This window comes from Saccostrea echinata, unplaced genomic scaffold, assembly GCF_033153115.1.
Source record: "Saccostrea echinata isolate AGI-Se365-2 ecotype Australia unplaced genomic scaffold, CSIRO_AGI_Sech_v1 ptg000025l, whole genome shotgun sequence".
NCBI classification, from domain to species: Eukaryota; Metazoa; Mollusca; class Bivalvia; order Ostreida; family Ostreidae; genus Saccostrea; species Saccostrea echinata.
This window is the reverse complement of record NW_026889774.1, coordinates 21,607,156-21,618,632: the sequence shown is the minus strand read 5'-3', so window position 1 is coordinate 21,618,632 and position 11,477 is coordinate 21,607,156. Positions and strand designations below refer to the sequence as shown.

General features: G+C 34.0%; 1 protein-coding gene across 1 annotated transcript; it reads right to left on the bottom strand.

The window, feature by feature from the left end:
* Positions 1-529: 529 nt before the first annotated feature.
* On the bottom strand, positions 530-11,477 carry LOC133192957 (deoxyribonuclease-2-alpha-like). The gene is made up of 8 exons (XM_061328959.1): positions 11,369-11,477; positions 11,038-11,209; positions 6,842-6,884; positions 6,163-6,357; positions 5,790-5,966; positions 1,136-1,233; positions 916-1,047; positions 530-670 (listed from the first exon to the last, which is right to left on the bottom strand). Exons 1-8 carry the CDS (start codon positions 11,428-11,430, stop codon positions 542-544), a joined length of 1,008 nt encoding a protein of 335 aa, XP_061184943.1. The 5' UTR covers positions 11,431-11,477; the 3' UTR covers positions 530-541.

Below are 11,477 nucleotides of genomic sequence, written 5' to 3'. Positions count from 1 at the left end.
TTCTGTTGTTTTTTCAAAAATGCAGATACTAAATATATGATATTATATACCAATGGAAAGCTCTCCTTCTGATCTTTACAATGCAATAAAAGACATTTAGATTAGATGTAACTATAAATAGTTACATCTATATAACATGATTTAGTTGGAAATGGGCACCTGATCTTGGCCAAGCCGTTATATTTTGCAATGATATAAGTTATCTGGAAATTATTGATTTTATTTTTATGTCATATAGATATGCATTCTTATATCTGATGGTCTTATATCTGATGGTCTCTCTCTCTCTTTAATTATATACATTAATCATTCCTGTCATTCCTGTCATTTTGCAAATGTAAATACATTGAAAAAGAATAGATAGATAAATAAATCAATCAAAATTCAAATCACTGTCATATCATGGTTGATTTGAGAAAAAAATCTGCAACAAAATTTTCTTTGCAAAATTTCCTTGGTGAACATTTGATGGACTCCACAGTAAACATAATTTGACTTATACTGAAACTGGTGACTACTATATCTTATCTGAAAATGATTATTATGAATTCCAAAGGACGGTTCCTTTCCTTTTACATTTGTCAAAATCTTTCACAAGTTTTCTAAACTGGTTGGATACACCTTCATGATATAAACACATTGTTCCTCCTCCTCTTTTTAGCTGAGAATGCTACAACGGTTTGTTATCAGTTTAAATGCATATATTTCATATCTCAATTGTTTTAAAACTGCGTTTGATAAATGCAGTAAACTACACAGTTTATGTCAAATTAAATGCTTATAATAAATTTATTGAAAATAAAGTAGCATTGAGTACTTTTAGAGATAAAGATTTACCAATCAATCTAGGCTCCCCTAAGTGCTTTACTGACTAACTGCTTAGATATATTTTACGAATTAATACGATGTACTTACATTTCTGTTGATATCACCAATACAAGTCCATGGTTTGTTCTCTGCTATTGCCCACTTTGCATGATCTCTTGTTGATTTAAACCAGTACACGTGTTTATCATGCACAAACTCTACTCTTTTTACATTGTAAACCTGAAAAAATAATTTACCGGTAGGGTGATTTAGATAAATATCATTGTATAATCTATGAGCATAGAATTCCAAGAAAAATTGTTCTTACTTTGTAATGCGTTAAACAGTTAGATGGTAGATTTGGTCGCCAAGTCTCTACAAAGAGATTGTCTTCCAGTTTCTCGGCAACAAGAGAATCATACAGGTCTGTAACAAATTCATTTACTATTTAATTACCAGTATCGGACAACCGATCTTGTAGATTAGGTTTTCCCCTTCTAAACCCCCCCTCCCGCCCCCGCTGAAAATAAGCTCTAGGGGAGAATTTTCCTTACGGAAAAATGACTCTAGAGTAGGTTTTTCCCTACGAAAATCCCAGACCAGATTCAGTTTTCCAGGGGAAATCCTTCTCTGTGTAATTTATATACAATGGAGAGGATGTTTCAAGTATATTTTGTCCACAGGTGCTCTCGCAGTAGAAAATATTAATAAGATTTCACAAAAATTTTAATCAAAAAGTCTAGTCATGCATCATGCATGCAAGTTTGCTACAAATTCTCCATCAGGCGCAAAGCTAGCAACGTTTTTGGAAATTCTATTTTTAGGGGGCGGGGTAGGGATTCTCTAAGTTTCCAGATTTTTTTTCTTTTCAAATGCTGGAATTTGCCTGAGTTCGACCTAACAGCAACAAAAAGTGTGTATGAAAGGGGGTGGGTGGGCAAGCAGCGTCTGAATAAGTGAATTTTTACCTATCGAAACTTAAGCAAAAAAACTATTCCCAGAAAGGTGGAGAAATTGGGCAAAATATGGAGCCCTAACCCCCTTCCTGACACTTTCCCCAGCCTATAACAGGCCTGTTCATTGTCTAATGAATTGGTCGATCGATGATTGGAAATCTTTGATGAATCGAAATTGAAAGCTATCAAATTAAAGCAAAATACTAAAATACTGGGTAAAAATTACTTTTTAAACAACTTCAGTTGATTTTTTTTATAATGTCATACATATTTCTGCATTTCAAAAATGGATGGATTATGAAGGATTAATCACCCTGTTTATTTTAAAGTTCATAACTATGCATTCTTTCGCCAAGTAACGATAAATATTATACAACAATTAAATATTATACAATAATAGAAAATTATATGTATTTTAATCTTTACCTCGTCATTTACCCTTCAAAGTTTTTTCTATGCCGTTTCGGGGGGAAAAAAACCGAGCTCCTAGCTATTTAAAAATATTCCGGTTTTGCTTAATCTGGTTTTATTTAAAACACATAAAACATTTTTTGTTGTTGTGTGTTTAATTGTTCTTTTTCAATCAGAAAATACGTCTAGGCTAATGGGAAAAATATCACCATTTTGGCGAAAATTTTAATTTTTTAGTTTATTTCACAAAAAGTTGGTTAGGACCCCCCCCCCTTTCGATCCAATTCGCCTCCCCAATGTCAAATACTTGCCGACGCCCCTGATGCATTCAACATTTAAATTTTTCAAAATAGCAATCAGTTCCATTGAAGCATACAAAATTTTAAATCTGGCGTATCGAATCAACTGAAAGATATGAACCGCGTATGCAGGTGATAAGAGTATATTGCTGCATAAGTTAGGGAAGTTGACGATTGAAAAGTAAAAGTCACAACGTTTATCATAAAGCTTTATTGTTAGATTACTATTAACGCCTTTTTCTAATAAAATATTTAAATATAAAACAGATGTGTCAGACTCTGTGGTATCTTTTTAGCTCACCTGAGCTGAAAGCTCAAGTGAGCTTTTCTGATCACATTTTGTCTGTAGTCCGTCTGTCTGTAAACTTTTCACATTTTCGACTTCTTCTCCAGAACCACTGGGCCAATTTCAACCAAACTTGTCACAAAGCATCCTTGGGTGACGGGGATTCAAGTTTGTTCAAATGAAGGGCCACGCCCTCTTTCAAGGGGAGATAATTAAGAATTAGTGAAAAATTAATAGCATCTTTTAAAAATCTTCTTCTCAAGAACCACAGGGCCAGGAAAGATGAAACTCATACAAAAGCATCCCCAGGTAGTGTAGATTCAAGTTTGTTCAAATCATGACCCACAGGGGGGGTAGGGTGGGGCCACAATGGAGGATCAAAGTTTTACAAAGCAGTATATAGGAAAAATCTTTAAAAATCTTCTTCTCAAGAACAGCAAAGCCATGATGAGTCATATTTATATGCAAGCATCCTCAGGTAGTGTAGATTCTAGTTTGTTCAAATCATGACCCCCAGGGGTAGGGCGGGGCCACAATGGAGGATCAAAGTTTTACATAGAAATATATTGGTAAAATCTTTAAAAATCTTCTTCTCAAGAACAGCAAAGCCATGATGAGTCATATTTATATGGAAGCATTCTCAGGTAGTGTAGATTCAAGTTTGTTCAAATCATGACCCCCGGGGATAGGGCGGGGCCACAATGGAGGATCAAAATTTTACATTGAAATAGATAGGGAAAATCTTTAAAAATCTTCTTCTCAAGAACAGCAAAGCCATGATGAGTCAAGTTTATATGGAAGCATCCTTAGGTAGTGTAGATTCAAATTTGTTCAAATCATGACCCCCAGGGGTAGGGCGGGGCCACACTGGTTGATCAAAGTCTTAAATAGAAATATATAGGAAAATAGCTTCTTCTCAGGAACAGCAAAGCCATCATTAGTCATTTTGATATGCAAGCTTCCTAAGGTAGTGTAGATTCAAGTTTGTTAAATGATGACCCCCGGGGATAGGGTCGGGCAACAATGGTGGATTGAAAATTTTACATAGGAAGATATAGGAAAGTATCTTCTTCTTAAGAACAGAAAAGCTATCTTTAGTCTTATTGATATGGAAGCATCCTCAGGTAATGTAGATTCAAGTTTGTTCAAATGATGACCCCTGGGTTAGGGAGGAGCTGCAATGGGGGATCAAATTTTTACAAAGAAATATATGGGAATATTCTTTTAAAATCTTCTCAAGTACAACAAAGCCATTTGTTACATTGACATGGAAGCATCATCAAGTAGTTTAAATTCAACATCCCCCCCCCCGTTATATTTTTATTACTGAACTGATTTGTGTCTTAGCCTAGCCAATGTGCTCAGGTGAGCGATGTGGCCCATGAGCCTCTTGTATCTCAAGCTCAACGGGATAAATCGTGTCGACATAAGTATGGAAATAACCATTGTTAATTGACAATACGTCGTTGATGTATCTAAATGTCGATTTGAAAGCCACAGCAAGTGTTTTCTTCATTTCACATAATCGTTCACGGTAGCCCAGTCGGTAGAGCGCTCGCTTCGTGATCGGGAGGTCGTAAGTTGGACTCGGCCGCGACTGACCTAAGTCGATAAAAAAAAAAATGGGTAGCAACTGTTCCTTCGCCATGCGCTCGGCACTTTAAAGTGAAAGTTGTGGGTCCTTCGGATAAGACCTTAAAAACCGAGGCCCCGTGTCACGGCAGGCGTTGGCACGATAAAGATCCCTCACTGCTCAATGGCCCTGAGTGCCGAGTAAAGGTAAAAATTTAAAGCCCTTCACCGGTATATGGTGACGTCTCTCTAGGAGTGAAAAATTCTCGAATGGGACGTAAAACAACATACAATCAATCAATCAATCATCATTTCACGTAAAAGATTTTGAACAAATTCTGCGTCATATAAATACAAAAATAGGTCTGCTAATAACGGGACGCAATCGGTACTCATGGGAATTCCAATAGATTGTTGGAAGACCTGGTCTCCAAAAACCACATAGATATTGTCAATCAGAAACTCGAGCATCTTTTTAATGTCAAGTTTAGCGAGAAAACCATTTAAATTACGTACTAAACATTAAACACTTTCTAAAACTTTCCCCAATGTCACTCTCATTTTTGGTACGTACAATGTAATGTTTGACATTGCCAAAATGACTCACTTCGTGCACAATATTTCATTTGTCCTTCTTGCTGAGATCAACATGCAGGAAATAAATTCTCTGTTTTGTTTGGGAGATGTAGAAAGGAGACAATTGAAAAATCCTGCATGACTATTATATTAAATTGAAAATATAATTTATAATCAAATTTGAAAAAACTGTGTTAACTTGAATTTTGAAGATAAAAAAAACTGCATTACTGTTATTAGCAAAAGAGATTATAATTAAAAGGAGTTGTCCAAAGAAAAATTTTTTTCACTGTATATGTTCAAATTTTCCAAGATTTCGCAGACAAAATATTTGATCCTCCTAAAATTATATATTTTTATATAAAAAAAGTTGTTATAGAAGTGATATCGAATAATTAATAAGTTAAGTTATGAAAATTCATTATAAATAATTTATTGCAAGGAATAATACAGAAACTTATGCAATATTTTTTTCAATATTTAATTTTCATCCCCTCCCTGAACAGAAAGAGGTGGAGAATCCAAATCCTTGGAATATATTTATGATGTGAATACTAAAAGCAAAGAAGAAGTACCGAATAGAACTGGAAGGATTTTGTTTTTCTTGCCTTCGAATATGTCTTTCACTCATTGGCAATTTTTTTAATTGCCAATGAGTACATGACTGATCTAATTAGCCATGTACTCATTGGCAATTGAAAAGTGTTAATTAGTGAAAGACAAATAGCATATATAAAATAGAAATAAAATTTACATTGAAAACGATCTCCCAACCATCTACCAACCCTCGCGCACACACTGTCACACACACACACCCTCACACACACACACACACACACACACACACACACTTCCCTAACTCACACAAACGCACAATCTTACCTTTTCTAAAGCCAACTGATTTCGCAAACAACAGAAACTTTTGTTCTCCCTTTGACGTGAAAGGAACGACTGTGGAAGTTTCCGATACCGGTATATTGCTGTAATCTATTTCCTTATTCTCAGTCAAAGGGCCATTGTTATCATAAATCATAGGTTTTGTTAGATTAAATATTTTTTCTGAAATAGACATCATTAAGTCATGTTTTGTACTACGTTTAAAGATAAATTGAAAATACTTTTTAAAAAAAGTCATATCTCGTAGAAATGAGAAAGATTTTATCTTTAAATGAAATGAAATATTATGGAGTTCGATTACTTTAGAATTTGTCCAATTTTCAATGCCCCCCCCCCCAAAAAAAAAAGAACGACAAACGCGTATGTGAGGGTGTGCCTGTGTGTGTATTACCCATTTCTGTAAGATACTTCTTGTCTAAGGTTACACATAAGACGCTCTGTGCATATAAGAGCTGCCCTTGTCCGTAATTGTAGCCTTGTGTCCGTGGAGCTGGAAACCTTGGTACACTTGAAATCAACCAAAATCCATCCTTCTCATCAAAGGCATAAGCACCTATATATATATATATATATATATATATATATATATATATATATATATATATATATATATATATATATATATATATATATATATATATATATATATATATATATATATATATATATAGATAGATAGATAGATAGATAGATAGATATATACGAGGGGTGAACAAAAAGTTCCCGAACTAATTGAATTACTTTTTTAAAAGAAATGAAATTTGCTTTCAGTGTTCATTATTTATTAAAGTAATCTTCGACGACTTAAATTCACATCTGCCACCATTCTGCCCATGCGCGAATCACGTGATACAGGCGGTCACGTGACATGCTCTGTAGCGTTCTGTTCACAGAAGCTTAAAGATTTTTCCGAGACTTATATTTCTTACCTGCAAGTTATTTTTAATAACAAGAACAATCAATTTGTCAGAAATGGCCAAATTTCGGCGATAGTATGAGTGGATAAGGATTTCCCTTCCCAGAATTAGCATGGTCACCATCACAACCCGAGTCCTCAGTCTTTGGAGTTTCATTTATCCACTGTGGATAAAGTATGGGTGCCTTCTTTTTATCATATCTGATATGTTTAAACTCTAAAGTACACAATATTTATGGATTTAATAATTAGATTATTGTTAAGATATTCAACTATTTTTCTAACTGTACCTTTGCGATCTTTCATAACAAATTGCTCATCTAAGGACACATATCTTCACTAGCTATTTTTCACTGGGAAACAGAACAAACATCATTTTTAACCATCTCCCTTTCTTCACTAAAACAATCAATCCAATTAATGATTGAACTTCTGGCAAGTCTTTTGTCTTCATAAACCTTGTACAATGAAATATATGGAGATAACAAACAGTATTCAAGCTCAAAAGTCCATTAAACAATACAAAATAGGAGCAGAGCAAACACGGACCTCCAAACATCAGAGGTGGGATCAGGTGCCATGGAGAAGTGAGCATCCCCTGCCGACCGGTCACACCCGCCGTGTGCTCCTTTGTCATGATCGGGAAATAACGGAAAAATCCGTCGACAATTCAGTGTGTAAATAATGGCCTAACAATTAGCATGAAAAACGTCAGTCAGCATTTGACTCCATGATAAATTGTATTTGCTGACAAGGTCATTGTATCGACCATAGAACTTACGAAATGATGACTTTAAACGAGACAGCTGATATTCTTGTTTCATCAACTTGTTTGTCAATAGTTTATCTCGTTTTAGAAATTGTACATACGTAGAGCATGCTCTTGTTTATCGAATCATCTGAGAGATATATACCCCGTATGCAGATGATGAAGATATATTGCTGCATAAGTAAGGGAAGTTGACGATTGAAAAGTTAAAGTCATCACGTTTATTATAAAGCTTGGTCGTTAGATTACCATTAACGTCTTTTTCAGGTAAAATATCCAAATATGAAACAGATGTGTCAGACTCTGTGGTATCTTTTATCTCAAGCTCATCAGGATATATCGTATCGACATAAGAATGGAAATAGCCATTGTTAATTGACAATACGTCGTCGATATATCTAAAAGTCGTGTTGAAGGCCACAGCAAGTGTTTTCTTCTTTTCACGTAAAAGATTTTGGACAAATTCTGCTTCATATGAATACAAAAAAGGTCTGCTAATAACAGGGCGCAATTAGAACCCATGAGAATTCCAATAGATTGTTGGAAGACCTGGTCTCCAAATACCACATAGACATTGTCAATCAGAAACTCAAGCACCTTTTTAATGTCAACTTCAGAGTACATGTACTTGTGTGTACAATCAGAATGTTTTTAACAAACTAATTTTGCAAATGACCAATGACAAATTATTATTTGCTACTGCAAAGGAATTTCCAAGATACGGGTTAAACTTTTTAGCCATTTGTTGGTCGAGTACGACTGAGTCAATCGTTTTTTGTCACAAGTTACCTATATATTGACGTCATTTTCACATTGTGACGTCACAAACATGGAACAAAACATTACATAACATATGCTATTTATAGAACATGTGAATGCCTATATGTATGCCAAATTTCATTCTGATCTGAATTGTGGTTTTGTAAATATAGAGATAGTTCGCGAACTTTTTGATCACCCCTCGTATAAGGATTACAAACATATACACAATTGCCAGTAGGTTAATTAATATAACCGCAATTAATCGCTTAATCGTATCAAAATGCACATTTACTTGACATTTTTTTAAAGTACTCTCTCTCTCTCTCTCTCATACTTAAAGGAGACATTGGCAATATTCTTTATATGCTTAATCAAAACGCTATATATATTTTATTTTATTTGACAATTTACAAAACTAAGATTTTTCAGACATGATGTCACAGAGTTAATTCTACATCGTCCCCATAATCACTACATCGTCCCCATAATCACTCCATCGTCCCCATAATTACTGCATCGTCCCCATAATCACTACATTATCCTCATAATCACTACATCGTCCCCATAATCACATCATTCTGAATGTGTATCCGGTTAACCGGTTACAAAATTACCATCCCTAATATACTAGTTTTTTTTCGATGAGGATAGTTTAACGAAGCAACACCTTCTGCTCTGTCAAATACAAAAGTGATCAGAAAATGGACAGTTTTTCGTTGTTTTAGGCTTACAAAATAGCCAATAAATATTTATAGATATACTATTATTCAAAGAATCTTCATAAGAAACATTGACTTAAAAATTGGAAGACCTTTCATGTGAGCACCATCATTTCTCGGACAGTAAGGAGATGTTTGGTATATATGCGTCGTATTTCCAGATTTATTATGGAATGGAGGGCAGTCGTTGTACATGGCGTAAACTTGTGCTTTCTGAGAAAACATGTTATGAGAAAATCTTTAAATTACATGTACATCTTTGTTGAACTGCTTATTGCAATGAAAATATTTTTTTTTAATTAAATACATAAGTATTAATAAAATTGGCGGTTTTTTTGTTGTGTTAAGCATACAAAATACCTGATAAATATTTATACTACAGTGCATGGGATTAGAAATTAATATATTATCAAAATGTACATTATATTAGATCCAATTTAGTCCGTCTGTCACACTTCCTTTCTTGAGAACTGTAAGAGATATGGATTCGATATTTTACCCACGTATTGCTTGGGACTTTGGCTTTGGCTAACGACCTCGTGACCGTTGAACTTTGACCTATTTTCCAAATAGTTTATTGTCCCGATAGACAGCATACTTTAGACATTTGAGCTAAGTCTATACTACATTTGTCATAAAACATTATGAAAACTTCCAGCAATCCATTTTACCTTGACCTTTGACCTACTTTGCAAAAATATTGCCGGACAGTTGATTTAACTTGTGTCTTTTGAATTTTGAGAGGCAGGGTTTTGATATAATTAGCATTTGTATCACATGTTTATGAGCTTATGACACTGAACTTTAAAACTGCATCATCCCATACAGTTACCTCACAAACTAAAAGAACTGCCTCCAAGTCAAATTTCAATATTTGAATGAATTTTCATATTTATATAAATATTTATGTGAATTTTCATAAGATATAAATGATTTGGGAAAACAAAGAGAGATAACTCTAAGAGATAATTTTGGTAAAAATTGCGTTTTTCACTATCGAAATCAATTAAAAACGGAAAATATATTTAAACCCCTCCCCTCCATGAAATAAAAATTCCTTTTTACAAGTTTTATGAATTGTTATTTTACAAATTCAAACCAATGCTTTTGTTGTTTCACGGGGGATGGGGGGGGGGGGGTATGTTTACAAACTAAAACAGCAAAAATGTTCATTTTATTACCGATTTCAATTGAGACTAAAAATAAAAATTGTACTTTATCAAACCTTTATGTTGAATTCTGCACAAATTACACATACGAAAAGATTTAAGGGTCATTTATCCATTTTCATGAGTATTTGAAAATCTGGCGAAGCTTTAAAGCCTGATTGCAATGGATAAAATTTTCACCCTCCCCTTTCTGAAAAGAGTCGAAAATAACAAAAAAATAATTTTTTGACACTGGTTTTAAAATTATTAATCAGTAACTAATGAATTCTTTTTTTCGCATTCAAGCAAGTATTAATGGCTAAATTGTCATTTATATTGAATGGATGTAAAATGTAGGCGGGAATCGAGAGTTTGCGTGCGTATTTCTTTAAAATACTATGAAAGTACATCGGGATCGGTATACAAAAGGATCAATGTAGACTGATTTATTATCCATTACTGTTGGGAAATCATATTTCTATCTGATTGTCGGAATTTATATGTTAAATGCTATTCTTTTGGTCTTACTATTCGTAGATGTAGATTTTTTTCTTAGCAGGCAAATGCATAAACTATAATGCTAATGGTAAATAAATTGCTGACCATTTTTATATCTATTTAATTTTAATTGATGCAATAAAGCAGGTGATACATGGCTTGCGTTTCTTAGAACACTCTAGTTTATCAAGTATTTTGAATTATTGTGAAAGATCATCTTACTTCAAATCTTATTTCGATGAAGTCTGTTAAAACATCAACGTCTCTTTTGTGCTCAAATTTTCTGTCAATCGGTCCACTCTAACATTATTTTTGTATAAGCGGTATAGAAAAAGTACGCAAGTGCTTGGTTAAAAGCACACAGAGAGAGAGAGAGAGAGAGAGAGAGAGAGAGTTGGACACATAACGCTTATTAACTTACTCCGTCGTATATTTGCTGAAGAGTATTAAATAAAGGATTATTTTGCTTCTTCTGTATACTGTCTCTTATATAGGAAAAGACAGGATTGAGAGCGTCCAGATAATAAAACTCTTCTCCCGTTGTCTTAATTGGCATTTCCCCCTTAGCTACAGGAACCTTGTAAATTATAAACCTATTAACAGAAGAGTATGCATTTTAGATAAGCAGATATTTGCATCTTCTTAAGATTCAATGTACCTAGCTACATAAAGATAAACAATTATGAATCGCAAACATAAAATACACTTTTTAAGCAATTTTGCAAATATAAAAAAAATGTCCTATGCCTTACCAGTCTACAGGTTTCCCGGAGGGTGACACACAATTCAAACAGAAGCAGAGTGGCACAACCATCGACAATAGTGTGCCCAGCAGTATTAACACATATGTACCAAAACTGA

Excerpts from the sequence above, each read along its gene's own strand:
- LOC133192957 (XM_061328959.1), bottom strand. The coding sequence starts at position 11,430 with ATGGTTGTGCCACTCTGCTTCTGTTTGAATTGTGTGTCACCCTCCGGG. Across the intron at positions 11,210-11,368 it reads TCCGGGAAACCTGTAGACTG|GTTTATAATTTACAAGGTTC; the intron begins GTAAGGCATAGG and ends TTCTGTTAATAG. Across the intron at positions 671-915 it reads TTGGTGATATCAACAGAAAT|CATTCTCAGCTAAAAAGAGG; the intron begins GTAAGTACATCG and ends AAACCGTTGTAG.